This window comes from Haemaphysalis longicornis, unplaced genomic scaffold (assembly GCF_048455015.1).
Source record: "Haemaphysalis longicornis isolate Haplotype H1 unplaced genomic scaffold, Haemaphysalis longicornis Haplotype H1 scaffold_3, whole genome shotgun sequence".
Taxonomy (NCBI): Eukaryota; Metazoa; Arthropoda; class Arachnida; order Ixodida; family Ixodidae; genus Haemaphysalis; species Haemaphysalis longicornis.
Window position 1 is genome coordinate 130,772,660 of NW_027526335.1, and position 22,730 is coordinate 130,795,389.

General features: G+C 45.5%; 2 protein-coding genes across 6 annotated transcripts in view; one reads left to right on the plus strand and one right to left on the minus strand.

The window, feature by feature from the left end:
• Bcat (Branched chain amino acid transaminase) overlaps positions 1-14,076 on the plus strand; it is a 45,725-nt gene extending 31,649 nt beyond the window's left edge. Inside the window, exons 10-11 of the mRNA XM_077704140.1 lie at positions 8,914-9,060; positions 11,294-14,076. Coding sequence (XP_077560266.1) covers positions 8,914-9,060; positions 11,294-11,335 — 189 coding nt within the window. The 3' untranslated portion in view covers positions 11,336-14,076. The remainder of the gene's footprint in view (positions 1-8,913; positions 9,061-11,293) is intronic.
• LOC144175084 (uncharacterized) overlaps positions 13,949-22,730 on the minus strand; it is a 147,695-nt gene continuing 138,913 nt past the window's right edge. For all 5 annotated transcript variants that reach the window (XM_077704135.1, XM_077704138.1, XM_077704137.1 and 2 more), the window contains 4 exons: positions 22,506-22,536; positions 20,238-20,285; positions 18,875-19,087; positions 13,949-14,423 (listed from right to left, as the gene is read on the minus strand). In XM_077704135.1, the coding sequence (XP_077560261.1) occupies positions 14,388-14,423; positions 18,875-19,087; positions 20,238-20,285; positions 22,506-22,536 (328 nt within the window). In that variant the 3' untranslated portion in view covers positions 13,949-14,387. The remainder of the gene's footprint in view (positions 14,424-18,874; positions 19,088-20,237; positions 20,286-22,505; positions 22,537-22,730) is intronic.

Consider the following 22,730-nt stretch of genomic DNA (forward strand, 5'->3'; position numbering starts at 1 on the left):
ACTGATGGAAAGAAGTGAAGTCTGCACAGCTTCTCTTTGAAAACGTGGTTTTATTTAACGCTCTCGGGTCGAGGTATTGCAGGCTGCTAGCGTTTTGCTGTTGTGTATTATGTTGATGTCACATTGCAGTTCTATTGTGAACGCCTATTGTTTCTGAGTTAATGTGCATGATTTTGTAAGGCAATATATTTGTTCCGTCATTTCCGCGCCGCCTTTTCGTAGCTACTGCGGCAACAGCCGACATAGCAGGCAATCACACATTCACACCGCGCGCTCGGCCGCCCAATGTCTGCTTGGGACAAATATCGGGCCGCAGGCGATATATTCCTGTCCATTTTTGTTTGACGTGAGGGAGAGAAAAAAAAACCGCGCTACTCATCCGCGCCCATAGCGCACAGCGAAAGTAGAAAACGGTGGTCGGCTGCAGCCGTCGCTGTCACATCAAAGTAGGTAGGCCTTGCGGCTTCCCTCGCCGGCGTTGTCTGGGTATGTCCACCTTCTCTCCTGACGGCGCTTCCAACGGCCTCGATCGCCGCGGAACAGGAATTTATTTGTTCGAAGCAGACAGTCAAGCAGCCGCCGCGCGGCATTGTTCGCCACTTCTAAGGCTTCTGCACTCGTTTTTCACGGTATGGGGGTCGATCTTTATACAGTCAAACTCCGCTACAACGAACTCCGCTACAACGAAATTCCCGCTTCAACGAAGGTTTTTCGATTCCCCGCCCGCATCCCATAGGCCCCAATGTATTAAAACTCCCTCCACAACGAACCACTTTTTTTATTGTTCTCCCGGTTCAACGAAATTTTCCCGGGACACAAGTCACTCGATCTGCAACGAACTGAACCACTCTAACTAATTTTGATAAGTTATAACAATGTAAATTATTAGTAGCAACATTTTCTCCGAACATCCGGACATCGAGAAGCTGCCGCTTCTCGATGTCCGGATTACCGGCGCCGACGGCGCTCAAAAGCGGCGGCGGCGGCGGTGGCGGAGGAGGAGGAAACGGCCGAAGCATGGGCAGCTCTCGAGGAAGCCGGCATTGTTCCGGAGAACGTAGCATTGAGCGACTACGTAAATGCCGACGCGGACGTGATCGTCTACGAGGAGCTGAGTGATGCCGAGATCCTCAGGAGTGCTCGCGCCGCCTCCGCCGCCGCCGCCGATTCATCCGACGACGAAGAAGTCGGGCATGGTGTTCCGACGGTCCCGACGTCAGTGACCGCGTCGCAGGTCATGGACTCCTTGGACGTTTTACGTAGTTTCCTTGGCGGCCATGACGATGATGTCGCCATGCAGCTTCTCGCAGACTGTGAGCAGCGCATTCTCCCGTTGCTCGTGCGAAAGCGCAAACAGTAAAAAATCTGCGATTTTTTTCAAGTTTTGGAAATAAAATGCTCCCAGAGTGTCGTGCATATCCTGTGCATATCCGTGACCGCAAATTAAAATATAAACTCCACGCTGTTTTTCACGACGCCTGCTTTTGCGCGGATCTCCACGAGTACGACGCGCATATTACAACGCTGGTCTAAGCGCCGCGAGACGCGTTGTGACCGCAAATTACGATATAAACTCCGTGCTATAAAAAGGGCGCTATTTTTGGCGGAGCGAGCTCCAAGCAAGTTGGCAACATTGGGGCGAAAAGGTAGGTGGGAGATTTCACGACGCCAGTTAGACGCCTGCCCTGTTTTCTTTATTTACTGATTTTTCCGCGACAACGAAATTCTCGCTACAACGAACTTTTTCGCGATCCCCGTGAATTTCGTTGTAGCGGAGTTTGACTGTAATGACATGACCGACCACGTCAACACAAGACTGTGAATAAGACTGTTCAGGGCAGCCTTATTCACTGTCTTATCCCAATCTTATTTAGAGTCTCATTTGCGGTGTTATAAGTTTCCGGAAAGTGTCTTATTGCCTAGGTAACATAAGACCCCGAATAAGACTGCCAATAAGATTAGACTGCGAATAAGACTATCTTATTGGGCTTCGAGCAAGCGGGCCCTGGTCGCTACCTCTTGGTTTCTCACTCTTCCGGCGGTGTTCGAGTGAGCTGTGGGAAGTTGTTTGGTCAACTTTGTTGCAAATACTACTTTCTGCAAGCTAAAAATGCCGAAAAAGCTTTACAAGCATAAACTAACCAATTAATTGTAAAAAATAGATTTTTACCAGAATTTAGAACCGCTTTCGTAGCCCTTTATTAATGCAACTTCGCCGCAAATGAGGCTTCACTTTCACAGTCTCCGGTTATCTTGTTTGACAGAAGCTGTCTTTGTTTGCATTTCTTTCCTGTTTTTCGGCGCATTTGAGCTTGAGCGACATGGCTAAAGCTGTTTCCACTTTGGCCCTCATTAAAGCTTCCATGCAAATCAGCTAAAATTTCCCGCTTGCGCCGACTGCTTGACAGTGGACTCAAAAAACTTGCAACAGAAGTGGCTGGGAATCTTTTGGGTGGCCTTTGTCTTCAGTGAACATAGACAAGATGATGATGATGGTGGTGGTGACGATAGTAATGATTCACCGGCTGCGGGCTCGGGCTGGATTTAAAGCAAGTTAAGATGAATGGGTTGGAATGCAAGCTGGGTAGACCAAGCATGTTTTGGCGACCAGCAAGGATGAGGGCCTAAAATTGAAGGCAGCGATTGGCTGAACTCTTTGCCGTTCTTGGCACTTTGGACTCGCAGGTGGTTCAGAGAAACTAAAATAGATCAAGAAACCCCAAATATCTCAAAATTTTTCAGGCTTCCGAATACTGATAGCTCTTCATCTTTTTTTCTGCTCTACCATGTACCTTTGTCCGTGCCCTGGAAGTGCTCAGGCCATGTGATTCCACCCATAACTTTAGTTGGACCTGCGGGTCCTCCAACTGGGGCGGTGATCAAAGAGCGGGGCAACACATCTTGTTCAGATGAGGCTTCTAATGGAATGTGCTAAAACAGGTTGAGCCGGTGCAGCCACGAAAGCATCCGACAGCTCGTGAGGAGCAGAATAGAAATGATGGTGAGGAGTGTCGTCTGCAACAAGGAGTGAAGATGAGGAGTCATGACAGTCCTCCCCACAGACAAATGACACTAAGTGGCTTGCAAAGGGTACATAGCTGTGCGGGACACTTGACTGTAGTGCCGCAGGGCAAGTGTAGAGAGCAGGTTCTGACAACTCTGTCCCATCCACCGATCAACATATTTGCGCCAAGGTCTGCAGTTGTCTTGGACGCTGCGCTTTGCCGAGCAAAACAACACTGTATTTCTTCAATAAGCATCTTTTTTGCTTGGTTGGATGTGAGATTCCTCTGCATCAGTCCTCCACTGTCCACAGAGTGCTTTCTCCACCCGTTCCACCGCCTAACCTGTTGCTTCTTAGTACTATTTGTCCACGGTGTGTTGCAAGCCAGAGTTAATTTCTGAAGGTAGGAGTGGGAACAGTTTCTAAACTGGGGAAAGTTGCTGTAAACAAAAAACTTTTTTTGCAGGTGTCGGACCTTTGGTGAGGGCGTGCTTTTTCTGCCTTTTCTCTGTGTTTTCCTCCATGGACATCTTGGCATCTTGGCTTCTGTTGTGTTCCGTGTCTACAGCAGGTCAATTTTCCCTTGACGCCTCACTTTGTGCTCGGAATGTCATCTCCTGGCTCGTGCCCTGTTTTTGCGTTGGTGTCGTTTTGACTCGGTCTGTTTTACAGACGTTGGCTCACAAAGGTGTCCTGTACCCTTTGACGCTTCCTCCCTAAGTACAGGATGAGCTGGGGCTTGAACGAAAAGATGCCCGACTGCTTGGTGCAGTGAAGTCCTACCACTTTTTAAGGTTCCAGAAGATGAGCAAAGGCATTTTTCTTGCATAGCCATTCCTTGTTCCGAGGCAGCGGATACAACAGGGTCGTTGCTGGACAATTTACGTGTGTTCATTGAAGCTTCTCGGGAGATCACATTCTTGTGCGTCTCGATAGCTTCTTCGGTAGGGGCTCAGCTCCATTGAGGGGATTGTATGTACACATGAAGTCTTGTGGTAGCTGCGCTGTTGCTGGGTCGCAGTTTTCCGGAGTCTGCAGCAGCATGATGGAGCCTGCTTCTTTGGAGATCAGGTTTACCGGTGTAGGTGTCACGCTCTTGATTTCGTTTTTGTAGGACCCGAGTTCGATTCCCAGCCGCGGCAGCCGCTTTTCTGATGGAGGCGAAAAGCAAAAACGCCCATGTGTACGAGATCCCCAGGTGGTCAAAATTAATCCAGAGCCTTCCACTACAGCGCGCCTCATCGCCTGCATTGCGTTGGCGTGTAAAACCCTACAATCAATCAATCAATCGTTTTTAGTACTGTCTGTGGGGCACACGGATAATGCCTGCCCCCTCGTGCACTTGCCACATTTTACCTGGCTTCTGCAATCTTCCTCCAGCCGGCACTGCTTAAGGCAATGGAAGCATCGTTCAGTTTTGGCGAGCATTTCCTTTTTGCACAAAAAGCTTCGTTCTTTTAAGTTACCGTACTTGCATGATTCTAACGCGCACTTTTTTTTAAGGAAAAATAGGCCGAAAAATCGCATGTGCGTTAAACCGGATATGAAACCGAAACTGCCGAAACAGCAGAAATTTTGTTTCACCCATCGTAATCGCCATCTCAACATGGCGCCAAAGCTTTTAGCAACGATTTTTCGGATGCAGGAAACCTAGGCACCTAGGCTTTTCTATCGGCAGTCACACAAATCGTCAAATTGTTCCACTTGCGCGCTTGTTAATAGCAATGGCAGCAGCGGCAACGACGGTGCGTCGCTTCCACGAGTGGCTTACAAGCGGCTCTCACGCGTTCAAAACGAGCGGTCGACTGAAGCGTGTGCCTCTGGAGAAGCTCACAGGATGGGCGTGTGATGCGTGAGCCACGATCCCATCCACCATGGTTGAACGTTCTTTCAGAAGTGTGGCATTGTGAACGCGCTCGACAGCACTGAGGACAAGATGTTGTAGTCAGCAGAAAGCGACAAGGAGCTCTCGGAGAGCGCTGAGGAGAATGTGAGCGAAATTACTTCGGAGAATAAATCGCCCCTTTCTCTCGCATTTGTTTTTCTGGGTCACAAAGTTCTGTGCGCGTTACAATCGGAGGTGCAATTTTTTTCTCTTTTCTTGCCAGGAAAATTGGGTGCGCGTTAGAATCAGGTAAGTACGGTACATGCTTCGGTAGAGTGCTTTTCAGAATTGCAAAACAAGCGCTGCTGGGGCATACTCACTGAGCCTTGCAGAGCAGAGGTCGTTGTGGTAACGTCACACGGATAGCTGGGTTTTCGTCCGTCTTCTGAGGTGTGATGAATTTTCTGTGCGGCTTGTTCAGCAATGGCCTCCTGTCACGTTGAGGTGGTGGTGGAAGAAATCCAAGAGCAATTGAAGCTTGTGCTCTGGCGGGGTCGTTCGACTGGTGGAGTCGTTCGACTGGGTTCGATGAAGTGCAATCTCAGAAAAATCAGCATGATGCAACAGGTTGTCAAACTCGTGCCAAGGGCCTTGAGGCTGCGGATATGGATCTGGACCTTGTCATAAAGGCGCCTCAGTTGTCAGACGTTGTATAACGATGACATTGGCTTCAAGTCCAGGAGGCCTCACAGATGATCTTGCAAGATGATGCGGTTATATCCTAAGCAAGCTTTCAGTATCTCGAGGGCGTCCTTGTAGCAGTCATCGGTAGCTTGCAGCCCTGATTTGGCCGATGCAGCTGCTCCGGTCACAAGGCTGCTCAAGTAGTTGAACTTGTCAGCCATGCTAAGCTCGTCGTTGTTGGGAATGACTGCTGAAAACTGCATCCGGAATTGCTGCTATGATCTGCAGTTCCCGTCAAATTTGAGAAGCTCCAGTTAGGGAACCTTGCACTTGCCGGTTGGTAGTGAGTGGACAATCGCGGGGCGTGGTGTTGGAGACCAACATTCTTGCAGCTTTAGACGTAGATTCATGGCCGTGGCGTTAAAGACCGGCATTCTAGCAGCTTGAGATGTAGATTCATGGCCGTGGTGGTGGAGACCAACATTCTTGCAGCTTGAGACGTAGATTCATGGCCGTGGCGTTAAAGACCGGCATTCTAGCAGCTTGAGATGTAGAGTCATGGCCGTGGCATTAAAGACCGGCATTCTTGCAGCTTGAGATGTAGATTCGTGGTCGTGCTGACTACCTCGGTATTGTCCGGTGTCTAGCGTCTTGCTGTCCAGCAAGTCGTCTGGCGTCTCCTTAATGATTCCTCGTGCACTTTCTCAATCTGGCCATAAAATGCGCCGATTTGCTCGAGCAATACACTTACTGCAGCTGTCGTCACCTCTCGATTTCCCCTTAGGTGGTCTTCCACTTCCGCTAAAAGGCCATCCAGTTGCACCCCTAGGCTGCAGTGTCATCAAAGCTGTCGTTCCATTCGGTCGCATGCAGCTGGGAACTTGCCAAGATTGCTGGCGCCACACCTTTTCTCTCAGCTTTGGCGGCTCTGTGTGTCAATGGGCTTGGCATCGTCTAGAAGTCCCGGGTTTTGGCACTATGTGTTGGACCTCTGGGTCCTCCAAATGAGGTGCGATGATCAAAGAGCAGAGTGACACGTCTAGTTGGGATGAGGCTTTTAGTGGAATGTTCTAGAATGGGGCGAGGCGAATGAAAATGATGATCAGCAACGTCTGCTACAAGGGATAAAGACGAGGAAGTCGCAACAACTTCAAAGGATAGGAAGCAGCGTATAGGTGGTATTCATTGGAAAGTTTAGCTGTCAATTTCTTCGCTTGGCAACACTCAAAATGGCCACGGACATGGCCGAAGCGCCACGGTCATGGCGCAGCTTGTGCCATTGCGGCCGCAAGCCGAAGAAAAAAAAAATAACACCGGCGTGCGTCGTCTGCTCCGTTTCGACCCTATTCTCAACAGTGGTGTCAACAGAGTTGTTATTAATCGCACTCACATTGGAGTCGAGGCATTGCTTTGCGTTCGGCGGGCTAGAGCTTGGAATGTCCAACCCATATCATGCACTTAGCACGGACAAGTACCTCCATCCTGCGGAGCCCAACATAACCAGTGACGGCGTATTCACATGGCTGCCTGCATGCGTGCCTCACTATTGAATACGGGCTATAGGCGCAGGGTTGAACAAGCGACAGGAAAACGCAAATAGCTTGAGAATTCGACTAACCAAAATTCGAACCAGCTGCAAACATACCGAAAAATGTGGCATTCAAAAGGCATCAGTCCAGTGAAAGCATTATGGGCTAGTGTGGAGGAGAGGATGCTTAGGGGACCCCTTTTTGTTGAGGCACTCAGACCCTCCCCTCTTACACTCACGAAAACGTTCTGATGCTTTGCGATGCAGGGGCTTTTGCTGGCTTTTATGCGTTTGCTGGCTTTTAATGTGAATGCCGGCAAGACTGAAAAAAATATATATATAGTTATATACATATATATACATGACCAACTATTTAGTGAAGGCTTCGCAGCACTCCACATATCTACATTGGCTGCACTTTAAGATCAGCATATTTATTAGTGTTCCAGAGGGTGGAAATTTTGGTGTTCGCCGATTCTTTACATTCGACGCAGCAGGACTTCTGACAATCGTTTCATGTGCCCACCCTGGGTGTATATAGTGCCACACATGGGGTTGGGTCACATGACGTCTCCTTTCAAGCAAAAAAATCCCAGGTCATCTCCACTTACGCGAAACTTTGTGAGGGGCAAAGCATGCAGTGTATAAGTGTATTTTTGGTGTCCTGGCATTTTTGCCAACGGAGATGAAACCTTGGGTGGGTACAGGTATACAGCTTTGCTGTGAAAGTCTCTTGTCTTTGAAGCACAAAGCTCTCTAGCGCGAGACGTAAACGATTGCCCCAGTGTTTTTCTAGTACGAATTACAAAGCGCTCCAGCACAAGGCGTAAATGAGTGTCCCAACGTTTTTGTAGTGCGAGTTACGTTCTAGCACGAGGCGTAAACGAGTTTCCTGGTGTTTTAGTACCGTGACTACATGAGATGAATGATGGTTACGGCGACGACAGGAGACGCCAACAGCCCCAGCCCCTAAGGGGCTTCGCCCCTAAAACAGATCAGCACCACTGGTGCATGCTCTTCCATGAAGGTGGTCTTTTTCAAGTAAATGACAATCACATTTCATTGTGTCTGCAGCAGTCATAGGCCTGTTATCAGTAGAAAGTAGCAGTGTTGCAGTTACAGTTACCTTGGGGGAAACAGTAACTGTGTTGACTGAAACTGATGTGTAGAACATCCTGCATTCTTCATGCAGTATACATCTATGTGAGGGTGTGCATTTTGTGTGATAAGTGTAAAAAAGAAAAAAAAAGTTGCTGGTAACTTCCTCTGTGCTCTTTCTAGTCTATTACTTGTAGTAATGCAATAACACTGAGCATAGTGTTATACCAAACTGTTAAATAAGGCCAAAGCAAGCTGTAGGTTTTAAATGCAAGTGTGCTCTTACCTGGGAACTAATGTGTTCTTATTTCAGCTGATTGGGGTGTGTAGACGACCTACAAATGTGGTGCCACAGGTATGGCAGTGGCGGTTAAGACACGTGCAAATGAGCAGAACCTAAACAATGAGGACCATGGCAGCTGCTTTCACTGGAAATAATTCCCCTCTTTTTGTCGCTCATGTCCAGAGACTGTGAAAATGCCAAATGTGGGTCACGTTTGCTAGAATGCTCGTCGAGGATGTGTTTGATTTGATTTGATTTTGATTTGAAGTTTGTTTATATAAACCAAAAAGAGACACATTTGCAATGTACACAGGGACCCAGAAATGATCACTGGTGTTACAACATGTTCCTTGCCAACCTTTTTCTTTTCTCAGTTGCCAGTGAGACTGAGAAGACAATTTCGGGTGAAGGACTGGGGTGTGCAAGTTAGTTCTGGCACAAGTGCTGGTGAAAAAGGTCGTAGCACGATGCTATTCCTGGTGCCTTTGCAGTTGCTGGAGATGTTTGGCTGCGGAACAGCGTGCGTCATCTGCCCCATCGAGCGGCTAGTGCATCGGGGGGAGAGCCTTCACATCCCCACCATGGAACAGAGCAATTCTCTCCACACCAGGATTCTCAAGGCCATCACGGACATCCAGGTGGGTTGCTCGTGCAGCTGAATGTGCACCGGGGAAGAAACTGCTTTGTTCAATCGGTGTAGTGCGTGGACAGGTGCAGCCTTTGCCACAATTTTCTAGGCCATGAAAAGAGTTTCCGGGACGCAAAGAATTCAATGCACAAGCTTAACGTTTAGGTGTAGTCAGTTTCTTTTGTGTCAGTAAAGAAAAGAGGTTCTTTTTTGCCAACTTTCTGGTGTGGAACATTCTGATCCCATTGGAGAGAAAACCTTGTTTGGCATGGCATAGAAACTTGTGACAAAAACTGTATCAACAGCTCCATTGCAGTAACATTCGCAACATTATGTATCGCAGGGAAGTTATTGTAATTAAAATCCTGCAACATCAGTGGAAACTTCAATGTGGGGCTTGGGACAGCAAGCATGCCACAGCAGAAAATTAAAAACAGTATCATTCATTGTATTGTATCTGTTCAATTTTTTTCTTTCTCTGCTATTGTGGAGATCCTTCCACTCACCCAGGGCTACGAAAGTTTTAAACAAATAAATATGAAATGTGACAGTGGGGCAGTTTTAAAGAAAAGTGCATCACAAACAGTATTTCTTTGCTGTTATCATGAAATGTACCAAGCCTTTGTGAGCCACTCGCAAGACAAAACCCACCCAGCAAACAGCTTAGCACCATTGTACAGTAGGAGCAAGAAGTGCTGATATTTTAAGAACCTTAACCCCTTAAGTGCGTTATTTTTTTTGGAATTTCCCGACCAAAAGTGCCTATTTTTTTTATTGCTGATTTCGAATCTGATTGTACTAAAAAGTAGCTAGTCGATGTTTAAAAATATTTGTACCCCACAGTTAGTCAAATCAACACAATAAAGTTTATTTCTGAAGAATACATAGGAAACAAGCTACCTGCTGCTAACAAAATTAAAACCTTTATAAATAGAACAGTTGCAGATGCCACATCTGTCTTCACTTGTGTAGGCTAAGCACCTTTGCAATAGCAGGAGTGCAAGGAATACACACATATTTTCCTTTGTCACTGGTACCCATTTTTTGAGGTGGGAGTGATCACTGGGAGGAAAGCATTTCAACTTTTCAGCCGCTTTGCGATTGGTTTCGTCTACCACAAATGATATAAGTTCATCGTCCAGAAAGTGCTGAATATATTCCATAATGTCACTCGGCGATGACAATATGAAAGTCTTGCCTGGAATGGCCAAGAATGGAAAGCGATGAGGCTTCACAGGAGGATTGTCCACATAAAACAGAATCCACTAGCGAGCACTCGCGATGTTCGCTTCCCCGCTGTTTTCGTCATCACCGGAGGAGCTGCTCAATTCACCGTCATCGCTGTCTTCACTTCCAGAGACAAGATAAACATCTGTATCCGAATCAGCATCACTTGAAGAAGATGACGAAAATGAAAAGCTTCTTTTTCTAGTTGACGGGCCAGCTATGCATGGGTCGGCGCCACCGCACGCCATCTTTTCATAAAAAAAAGCGCGCCTTGCCGCAGGAGAAAACTAATTCGTCGAGTAAATGCTGCCATCTAGTGGATGGCACGCAATCTAAGCCGCAGACGAGCGCTTCTCGTCCTGAACAGTGTAGGGCAGTACCTATTACGCTAAGATGAGCTCTGCTCGTCCAAAGCAGTTTGGTGACAGTTTGGGCAGGACGAGCTCTGCTCGTCCAAAGCACTTAAGGGGTTAATTCACTGGTCCTGACTATTCAAAGCTAGCCTCTGTGAGTATTTTGTTTTAGTGCATGTTTTAGCATTTCAAGTCTGCATGGTTTTTGATTGGTTATTTGCATTTGCACCCACCCGCCGCGGTGGCTCAGTGGCTAAGGCGTTGCGCTGCTGAGCACGAGGTCGTGGGTTCGATTCCCGGCCGTGGCGGCTGCTTTTCTGATGGAGGCGAAAAGCAAAAACGTCCGCGTGTACGAGATTTCGGCGCACGTTAAAGATCCCCACGTTAAAGATCCCCGGAGCCCTCCACTACGGCGCGCCTCATTGCCTGCGTTGCGTCGGCGCGTTAAACCCCCACAATCAATCAACAATCAATCAAGCATTTGCACCCCCCACACATGCTGGTACTATCGTGTGCTACTTTGACTTACTAAGACTTACTTAAAGGCTTACTTAATAAAGACTTACTTGAAGACTTGCTAAGAAAACACTGTCTTATTATGACTTATAATAGTAGTCTGGAGATGTTGTACGAAACATTCTCGCGTCTATGCTTGCCTTGCAGTACGGAGTGGTTCCCCACAGCTGGGCTATTGAAGTGGAGTGATCCACGAGGCTCACGGATCTTGATACCACCATGGACAGTAGTGACCACCACCCAGTGGTCTTGGATACATCAGTGTGGACACATACATGCGCTCCCACCACCGGCAAACTGTGGTGGCGTTGGCGCCAACAGCGCAGGCGAAAGGCAGTGGAAGAGAGCTGGAACGAAAGGAGCCGATTTCTGACCTCTTCGCTGACGTTGGCGCCACCCCATGCATTTCTGATTTTGTATTGTTGTTATTGAAATGATCTTGCTGGATTCTCAGTTGCAGTGTATGTCAGCTGAGGAGGGCAGTGAACTGGTGCACGTTTGCCAGAAAACCTTCGGGTATCTGATTACACTGCGTGAAATAAAAGACGGAACGGCATTGGCTTCTCAAAAGTATGTTTGGAACACTAGTTGCACCCTTTTCAAAGGATTGCAGTACTGTCCCAAAACGTGTGTTTTCTTTTCAGACTGCTGCTGGCCTCTTGGCAAATGGCCGTTCATGTCACAACTATGCTGTATCGCTTTGCTGAATCGAATTTTCTGTTTTAATTTAAAAAACTCATTTTTCATTTTCAATGCGCTGCGATACGGAGGCGTGTAGAGACTTATTGAGCGCCTATAATGCGAAAGTATGGAGTTCTCATGCAAAGGTCCAAGTCGGAGTGCCAAGGTTGTGTTTTTGCGACAGTTTTCAAGCTTATGTCTTAATGGTCACCGACAAGAGTAACTGATTCATTTACAGGGTGGACCGAGTGTCATATTTTGTCCCAAGTTGAAGTCTTTTGAAGTGAATTGATATTTTGTAATGCGCACCTTTACATAATTTCTGGCTAGTGAAGCATTGCAGACCCCATTTCTTGGCATCTTTAACACCATAGTGATGATTTTCTTCCTTAATAAAAGACTGTAATTCATGCAGTGTTTCTTGAATTGAGCTGTTCTTGAATTGAAGCACTGCTCTAGATAAATTTCTAAATATTTACCCGTAATTTATATTCTGTGTTTGCATGTGTTGAATTCATAGCAATAACCGTTGTATTTCATTTTCTGGTGGCAAAATTAATAACACATCCTCAACGCAGTAACTCTTCAGACATAACGTGTAAATGTGAAAATGATTATGTGCTGTGCTAAACCAAGTTGCTTGCTTCATCTTAGTAGTTATTTTATATTAAGCCAATGCTTGATAATAATGTTTTACCTTTCAGTAGTGTTGCATCAGTGGATGTAATCCTGACTTAAAGCAGGGTCTTATTTAGCCATGTGCTTTAAGCTTACAGGTTTCATCAATACACTCGTGCCATCTTTGTTTTGTAATGATTGTGTCCGTCGCTGTGGGAGGCCAATTCTTTCCCTTGCTAGTATTCCTGCCCAGAATGTGTTTTTTTGTTGTTACTGACATTCCTGTGATAATGTTTCTGCGTCTGGAAACACGACATGGTCTAGTCAGTAAACGGTTGTACGAAAATTAAGTCCTCTCACGGATGCCTGCCTATTCTATTGAGCTGTACTATCTTCATTCTGTACTCTATGTTGGAAGCCCATGTGGGCCACCGAAATGGGTGCCCTATTTGAGTACTTGCAAAAATTTATTGAAGTACAATTGCTGCTTTCTCTCTAAAGTTGATGTGGATAGGTGTAGATAATTCCAACTAAAGTTGATGTGGATAGGTGTAGATAATTCCAACTTAGCTAATTTAGTTTGCGCCGGGAGAGAACCCACTGCTTTAGATGACAGTGATTTATTTCAAGCTTGCTTAGAGCTCTTACATATCATGTTTAAAAAGAGGGCCGAAAGCACACACAATGCAATTGCCCCTATTCAGCAGTGACAGCTTAGCAGTTTGTTAATGGCACTTCAGGATTATCTGAAAGGGTGTTGCTTGCGGAAGCATTCCTCTGTGCTTTTGGTATTGCATTTCCTACAAGGAGCTGGTTGTTAATGGCACTACTAAGTTTTCCAGAGCGATGCTTGCTTATCGAAATATTCCTTTGTGCTTTTGATACTGCAGTCCTTAGAGGGTTACCTTTACACTTTGTTGCTTCCGTGTAACGTTGTTTATACATCTGGCTAGCTTTATGCTTTCCACAGCCAGAATTTATTGTATGAAATGGTTTCAACTCTCATGCAAGCCAGTGGGATGTTTCAAATGACATGGCCATTAAACCTGAACCTTAACGTTAGTGAATTGATCTGCAACTTCGATGTGCCTTTGTTGGGACTCAACAAATGGTTAGGCCAATTTTTTCTGCTTAACATTATAAAACAAAGCTGATGTTTTTCACTAAGTCATCGAAACTACGGAAGCACTTAAAACTCTCATGCAAGCCAGTGGGATGTTTCAAATGACATGGCCATTAAACCTGAACGTTAACGTTAGTGAATTGATCTGCAACTTCGATGTGCCTTTGTTGGGACTCTACAAATGGTTAGGCCAATTTTTTCTGCTTAACATTATAAAACAAAGCTGATGTTTTTCACTAAGTCATCGAAACTACGGAAGCACTTAAAAGGGGTTATCTAGTGCGTGCACCACAACTGTCACTTTCTCAGCGTGCAAAGATGTGCGATGAACATCAAGTTCGGATTCTAGTGTTCATTCACCACACAGCACACTCGTAGCATTGTGGACTTCAGAGGACACGTTTATTGACACAGATGCAGACAGGTTATTTCACAGGACACAGCTGATCTACTGTAAGCCAGCACAACTGTTTAGAAGGAGGAAAATAAAGGAAGAGGAGACACAGTAGCACTCGTCCTTTTATTTACATACTGCGGGACGACACTGGCCTGCTTTATGGTACAATGTCAAGCAACTTTCGGAGCACTCGGGTTAAGTGTATGTACAGCAATTTGAAGTTGTTGCTCGGGGAGTATTCTTTGACAAGTGCTGCTCGACGGTTTTCTTTTTTTCCAAGCATGCCAGAAGCCTTGAAGACATTTTGGCTTTGTGTATGGTCAGCACGGCTTGCAAAGAGTCAAGATTTTGTTTTCTTATCGGGTTACGTGAAGCGGCTGTGAACTTTGTTCTATGGCTTTTTGAGATGGTGGTTGCGTAGGTCATGGCATCTTCGCTATGGTCAGCCGAAGGTCACCCTGAAAGAAGATCAAAAATGTTTTATTTCATTTAAAATGCAGAGGCATCACGGTACTCGCATCACACATGGCTGGCTCCCTTATGTGGTCAGCACCTGTTGCCCATTTTCGCACTGCCTATTCTGTGGACCAGACCGCAGAATAATGCTCAGCTTTATTCTCTGGTTCAGACCCCGGGGTTTGTTCCATTTTGAACTACTGCTAAAAGGGCTGTGCTGGTCAGCTTCCATGGTGCAGAGGTAGAGTATTAAGTTTTGGCACTAACAGCCTGGGTTCTAGTCCAAGCAGAATTCTACCCACTATTTATGTAAATAAGGGTGGATTGGAATCTTCTAGGTTGCTTAAGATGAATAAGGATCAACTACTGTGGTATGTTTCACAGAGTAAACCTGAACAATTGCACTGCGATGTGGTTCACAGAATAACGCTGCACATTATTCGGTGTTCATGATCATCATCCACTGGTCCACAGAATAGGCACTGTTTTTTCCTTTTCAAATTGTCACTATTTTTTTACAGCCCAAACTAAAACTTCAGTTTTGCGTGGCGCTGTACGTATCGTGGCCGCTGGCTACTCTTGATATAAACTACGAACCAGCAGAAAGCTACAAGCCCCATAATAACTAGAGACATGCGTAACTATTATTATGCACCCACTTGTTCTTTTCTTTCTTTTTTTCTTTTTTGGCTAAGATAACTACAGTAATACCTCACTAATTCGAACTTGCGCATCTCGAAAAATCGGCTAAGTTGAAATTTTCCATGGCACCGAACCATTTCCTATACGTCCCGTGTATTTGTTGCCCTTTATTTCGCAGCATTTTTTGGCCAAACTGTGGATATCTCGAATTCTTGACTGACGGTGGAACGAAAATTTCACCACCGCGGACCGTTTCACAAGATTTGCGCGATGCTGCTGTGCCTAAGTCCCTCGATTGTTTTTTTTTACTGTTTAGCCGCACCTACCACAAAGCCGATGATTTCCCCGAACATGAAGTCCGAGCCCAGAGGCATATCGACTTCATCGAGCAACCATCTGGCATGTCATGTGATGGTAGAGACATGCGCAGAGGTAGTGTACTAGAAGATAAAGGTGTGTCGTGTAGGGGAAAACCCAATGGAGAGCAGTGGCAGGGAAGATCGGCTCATGCAATGCGTCAAGCAGCTAGAGGACTCCTTGCTAGGCCCGAGGTTGTGACTGCAAAGCTAAGACTAGCATTACGCAGTTCTTTTCTGCTAAGTAAAATTGCAGTGCCACAAAACCCAGCTGGCGAATGTCTCTTGTATGTTTTTTTTGTTTCTTTCAAACATTTATGAAAAGCAAGATTGGAAGCTGCTGTTGAAGAGCCGTAAGTAGTAGCGCCTAGAGCATCTACTGGCTCTAGTAGCGCCTTTTTTGCAAAGAACTCGATATTTCATGGCAATTTGCGCAACTTTGCTTATCTTGAAAATCCTTTATCTCGAAATATTTTTTTGGTTTTTAGTACTTTGAGGTAACAAGACATTACTGTACTATATATTTGAGGCACCAATGGTCAAATATATGATGCTTTGTGACTGCACACGAACACAATCCACTCAATCTCTTGTAAGGCCAGGATACATTATATGATGCTTTGGGACAGAATAAAGAGGCTACATCAAGGGGAAAAAATGCACCTTCATGGCAGCTAGCACGTGAGCACATAAGCTCTTTTAGCCAAGGCCAAACGTGTTGTATAGTGAAGCGCATTCAATAGTCATTGCCACTGCTCTAGTCTCCCTGAATGTGGGAGATTGGTGAAATTGCTGCCTTCTACTTCAACACATGGCCAGTGAGCAGGCGAAGGAATTGTATATGTTGTTGACATCTTTTGGAACTCCGTGTAGTTTGGCCAAGAAGCTCAGTCAAAGCGATGATGGTTATCATCTTTCCTTGGCAGCTAAAGCAACCAGTTTTCATTTTTTTTTTTTTTTTCATATGTGTGTGAAATTTTGCTTCTCAAACCTGCCGCGGTGGCTCAGTGGCTAAGGCGTTGTGCTGCTGAGCACGAGGACGCGGGTTCGATTCCCGGCCGCGGCGGCCGCTTTCCTGATGGAGGCAAAAAGCAAAAACGTGCGTGTGTGCGAGATTTTGGCGCACGTTAGAGATCCCCAGGTGGTCAAAATTAATCCTGAGCCCTCCACTGTGGCGCGCCTCATTGCCTGCGTTGCGTCGGCGCGTTAAACCGTACAATCAATCAATCAATTTTCCCTCTGGACATACACCGCACTACAAACTCCGATGCACCCTGGATTACCTGAAGGAACACAAGCAAAGGTAATGGTGTGGGCTCTAATAACAATATCTAATTTGGTGAACGGCCAGTGTGCAGACCTCAAGGAGCGAGGCAGCTCAGTGTTTTACTGCAGCCTGCTCGATTGGAGCAGAGCACAAAGGGTAAAGTTTAGCAAGCAGGGAGTGATAATGAGGTGGCTAGGTCCTCGTCACAGCTAGCACGGGGGCCACCCCAGGTTAAAGCCGTATGAGCATGACTGAAGACGGCAGGGGCAGGTGTCCAGAAAATCTCAAATTTCTAAGGCAAATGAATTGAAGCAAAACAAAAGCTTCAATTTGGGCTACCTGGTTACATGACAATGTCAATGAAACAGCGTAGGAACGGGGACAGAGCTTGCAGTGCCCTTTCTTGTCCCCATCCTTGCACTGTTTCACCGACGTGGACGAATTCATTAAAACCATCCAGCACAGTCAAACCCGGTTATAGCGAACGGTAATATGTGCCGCGATTTGTTTGATATGCCCATCTGTTCGATATAGCCGAACCTATCTATTCACAATATGTGGGATCCCCCCTCCCCCCCCCAACCATTCCTGCATGCAGAAGCTAACACAATAAGATATGCCGTTACCATAGATTAAGCAACCCATTTATTGCAAGCAATAATGCTTCTTTCTGTCTTAACTGCCTACTTCACAAATAAGCAGTGATTTTTTTTATCACTTTTGTTTCAACGGCGTCAATTAGGCAAGCATTCTCTCCTCAAGCGATCGTTTGCACCAGTTCAAGTCCGTGTCCTTCAATATCGAAGCAATGTTGGTGGAGCACATTGGCTGCCAGAAGTGCTTCAATAAGCGTCAGACGGCTTTCACTCGTGACACCTTCCACCTATTTGGTGCTTTCAGCGGCACCAGCTGCCATGACATCGGCGACGGTGTCTGCGCCCGAGGGGCTCAAAGTGATCAACATCGTCATCGACACTCAGGAAATCCTCGAAGGACACCCCTCTCGGCATAGCGATGGAAATGTTGGCGAGCTCTTCCCACAGTTCGCTGATGCTGCCATCTTAATCCACACTCACTAACTGAAAGGTTCCGTCGTGAGTCCCGCGCATCGGAAGCAGTTACAGAAAGTGATGGGGGTTACGTCGCTCCATGCGAGGGTGAACATCTCAATCGCCAATTTGAGACCATGCATTTCGGGCCAATTCTAGGCGCGCGCTGAGTTCATATATCAGATGTGAATTTCATTATAAGGAATATGTTTCGTGTGTATTTTCGTAACTGATTTGTTTTTGCTTGATATATAGCATAATTCGCTCTATCCGGGTTCGTTAGAATTGGGTTTGACTGTAGCAGTTTATGAATCAGCATAGACGCTCCACTGAATTAGGGCTGGGGATAATGAAACTCTGTGCAGCAGTGTGTCTTGCGCTGTGAGGAGCTCTGCCTGCGTGAATGGCTGTGTCATAATGTAGGCGCACGTAGTTGGTAAAGGTGCCATGTTCTGATAGAGCAGAGTGGTGTGACGGGAGCATTTAAAGGCACTGGCATTGGTAAACGTCGGTGTAGAGGAACTAGCAGTTTCGTTTGGGAAGAACAGTTTTGGAGCACCAAATGTGCGGCGCTGCATATGAGTACATGTAGCAGGATGAGTACACCAAGAACACCAAGCCAGCAAGAAAGAGGAGGGTGCATTTCTTTGCAGCCATATGACGACATTATATTCTGCACCTAGCTCCGCCTCTGCCCGCTGCATTTTTCAGTACCCCGTTTCGTTACAAGCCCACCTGATTCTACCAACCGCACATTTGTACAGCCTCAGTTTTATCGTAATTTAGGTTAGAACGCCACTAGAAAGAAATGTGGAGGTTGGGCTCGATTTGTTGGGTAGAGCCAAAGTAATGGAATGGCTCAGGGCATTGGAATGACCGTAGGGATTGCCATTCCCTACTGCTATTTTGATGACCTTTACTGCTCGCCTAGGAAAAGGCGAGCAGTGAAGATACATACGTAACGCGGTAGAAGGATGAGGTGAGAAAAGTCAGGGGAAGGTACGTGATTGTGGTTATTCAGGATAGGAACCGGTAAGGCCTATTCATTGTACTGCAGTGGACCTTAGCAGGATTGTGGTTGCTATGATGATAGCCTACATACTTTAGTAGTTGTAAGAAAACTTTGGTGGCGCACGTACCGTGTCACTGGCCATGGCATTCTGGATGGCCACCCGGGCGGCAGTGAGGGTAGTGTTGACCAGGCGCGTGTTGTCCACCATGAGGATTTGGTCGCCCTTGCTGATCTCCCCGCCCACGGGGATCATGCCCCCCTCGAGCACCTCGCTCACCACGATGCGACCATCGTGCGTCGAGTTCAGACCACCGTCCAGGATCAGGTTCAGGGGGCCGTCCTGGGTGGCCACAAGGAAAGGGCACACCACTTCACAACTCCGTCCACTGTCGTGAATACTTAAGTTCGACCAGACTCGCTAACCCGCAGCGGTGGCTCAGTGGCTAAGGCACTGTGCTGCTGAGCCCAAGGACGCAAGTTCGGTTCCTGATCACGGCGGCCGTTTTTCTGATAGAGGCGAAAAGCGAAAACACCCGTGTTTTCGAGATTTCGGCGCACGTTAAAGATCCACAGGTGGTCAAAATCAATCCGGAGTATGGCGCACCTCATTTGCCTGTGTAGCGTTGGCGTGTTAAACCTCATAATCAATCAACCAGACTCGGTAAAAACTTCTCTAATCATGATGTGGCCTCAACCATCTGCATTCAGTGTTTGCCAAACACGCAGGCTGTGTCTGTTCATAGTGAAGAGGTATTTGTAGTTTGTGTTATGCACACCTGCAGATTGATTCGAATCACACGTTATTATGTTCAGGAATTTCTTCCAAGCAAACACAGTTTTTAGAACTTCCTCATGTTGCCATATGCTCGCCTTATCATGACAGCTGTTCTACACGTCAGGTGCAGAACACCTTTCACGCATTGCTATACCTTGTTTGTAAGTTAGGGGCAGAGGCTTTGCCATGCTTTCAGCAGCTGGTCGCCTACCTTGGCCACATCTTCCATACACTAAGCAGCGGCATGCCAAACCTGCCATGCATTATGAATGGAAAAATTGAGTATCCTCCACCTGTGCAACATTCATGTTTTAGTACGTCCCCCTTTCCCTCTCCTTCCCTCCCTTTTACCACTTCCACCCATGTCCTCGAAGGAGCAGTTTACAAATACAATCAAAAAACTAGTACATACTAGTGGATTTTCTGTGGGAGCTCTCCCCACTTAATTCAAGGTGTAATGTGCACTGAAACACACTTTATGAAACCAGTAAATAAGGAATTTATGATTAATATCCTACAACACTACCATGTGGGACTACGCATACAGAAATAAGATTGCGCTCCACGACAATCAGAAAGGCCAAGTCCCGATGACTGTGTGCTGATCATTTGTCCATTACAGGCTTACTCAATCTGTTGTTTTTCAGAGCTTACTTCAACGTTGGTGCTGTACAAAAAAAAAAAAAAAAAGAAACACAGGAGTTTGATAGAGTACCTTTTTGAATGTGAGGGTCTTCACAACAGCTCCATCAGTCACATCATTCTGAAAGCAAAGAGAACAAAATTAACACCTTCCGTGAATGATTCTCTAACTCCTAGAATGTGCACATGTAATGTCAAGTTTTGAACTATGTATGTGGCCTCGCGATGCCTTAGAGGAATTTGAAAGCAGACCACTCAAACAAGTCCTCAAATGCTTAAGGAATGATTCTCATCAACTGAAAATGGGCCAAAATATAAATTTCCTGTAACGCTTTTATTTCAAATCGAGAAGTTTGAAAGGAGATACCGGGGAACTGTTACAGTTATATCTTAATAAAAATTTTCTCTTCAATGTCCTTTAAATGACCATTTTCGCGCACATATTTATAGTAGCTGGTGTCGTTTTTTCAGGCCTAATTTTACTATGAGATCAACATTAGCCCACCATATATTGGGATATGCCTGTCATCTCACATTCAAAAGCATTTCAATTGGCTAGTACAGTGAAACTATGAATATTTAACATTTGTTCCAGCAAGTGTAAACAATTGCATAGACTATTTTACAGAAATATTAGTATCCAACCTAATAGATGGTTGGCTACCTATAGCTTTTACAGTGACAATGGCACAATTACTGCTGTGCTATAGTTGCAGTCACTGGTCCTTCTATGGGGATCACATACCGATGCATGTCACATATGCTTGTATTTAGTGTGCACACAATAATTTGACCACAAACGAAAGACCTAACATGTTGCATACCCACGAACCTAAGCTGCATAGGCATTAACTGATTGTGTATTTGTGCTTAGCGTGTTAAAACACAATAAACGCAAAAATCTTGAGTGCATACAGTTAAAAAAATGACGATCATAACATCAGGACTAGTGCTTCTCCTCAAGCCACAAAACTATTGTGTAATGTAATTTCAAGTAACCAAATTTCACTAATTTCACGATTCGGTTACAATCCCTGAAAAAAAAAAAAAAAAAAGGAAGATTGCTCTTAAACAACATGGTACAGCCTTTGTCAAAATTTTCTAGTCCATGGCGAGAGTACTTAGGCCGCAGAAGTTTCAAAGTACAGTTTTTCCTCTCGAGTGAGGATGAAATGTTTTATACCAGAAAGCTAGAAAAAACACCTTTCTGTCTTACCATCATGAAATATTTTGGCAACAGTTAAACGTTAAGCGTACACTGAATTATTTGTGGCCTGGAAACCTTTTACATGGCCTAGAAAATTTTGATGAAGACTGTACGTGCCACAGTTTTTTGGAAACTGTGATGGTAGAATAATACTAGTAAGCCCCTTTTAGTAGGAGGTCCCCCAGAGTTCTAACTTTGGGACCTCCTTCTGCATGTATCTATGTATTTCAGTGGATAAACTATATTTCGAACAGAACATTTAAAACCAAACTTTCAAAACCTTTATGATGAGTCAGAATGCACAGAAACACAAATTCAAATGCCCCAACATGGTGGTTATGTATTTGCAATGCATTTAAAGATAATGATAATGATGATGCCATAACCCAGCTGTGATTCGTGCTTATCTGTCTAAAAGGGTTAATTTGCAGATTATCTTTTGCAGCAGGCCAACCTAAGTGTTCTGGCCTCATTGTGGGGGCTTCAAGCCTAAACTTGATGCATTCACAATGGCTAGAGGATCAGAGGTGAAGGCATAGGCATGTGCAAGTTTCCTCATGTGAAGGGGCCGAACGTTATCACCAATTAAGATATTCACCAGCTTAGAAAAAGTTTGTTTTAATGTCCGTCACCAGCCAAAGACAACTTCTATTTCCAGTGAATTCCTGGTGGTATAAGAGCAGCTATCCCAGTACAAAGCAAGAGAGCTCTGCATCAGCTAATTATAGCACAACACTCACACAGTGTTCTTGCTGATGTATGGCATGATATTCAGTAACAGTGCTTTAGTCAACACAGTATCTTGGGATTTAGTGGTCAGATTCACAAAATTCTTGGTACGTTTTGAAACTTTGTCAATTTGCTTGTGCAATAAAACCGTGAAAACGTAACATTTGTCCTTGCTTGCGAGTATTAAATATTATTCAGTTTGTTCTGCCAAGCAGGCAGTAAGGACAATCAAATCCTGGTCACATTTTTGTCATGCTTTTGCGCCATGCACAATTCTCATTTACTGCATTATTTTTGCTCATAATACTATGAAAGTATCATTTTTCCTACCAAAGCGCTGTACAAAATTAGGTTTTGAATCGCAGTAAGAACATCGCTTTTTTTCTAAGCACAAGTGGTACGTACCCCAAGACATGCCAGAGCAGCTTGAGTCGGGCTGGAAGAAATGAATGAAAGAAAAGCAAAACATAACCATCATGCAGTGCCACACCATAGAAAACATGCCACTTTTTCACCACAAAGTTGAGGCCTTCTATACATAGGCATGCCTGGAAATAAAAGGCACTTTGGTTTGAAATGAACAAATAAATAGCAATTTCTGTCCAATTACTTCCCCATTATTTGTTGTGA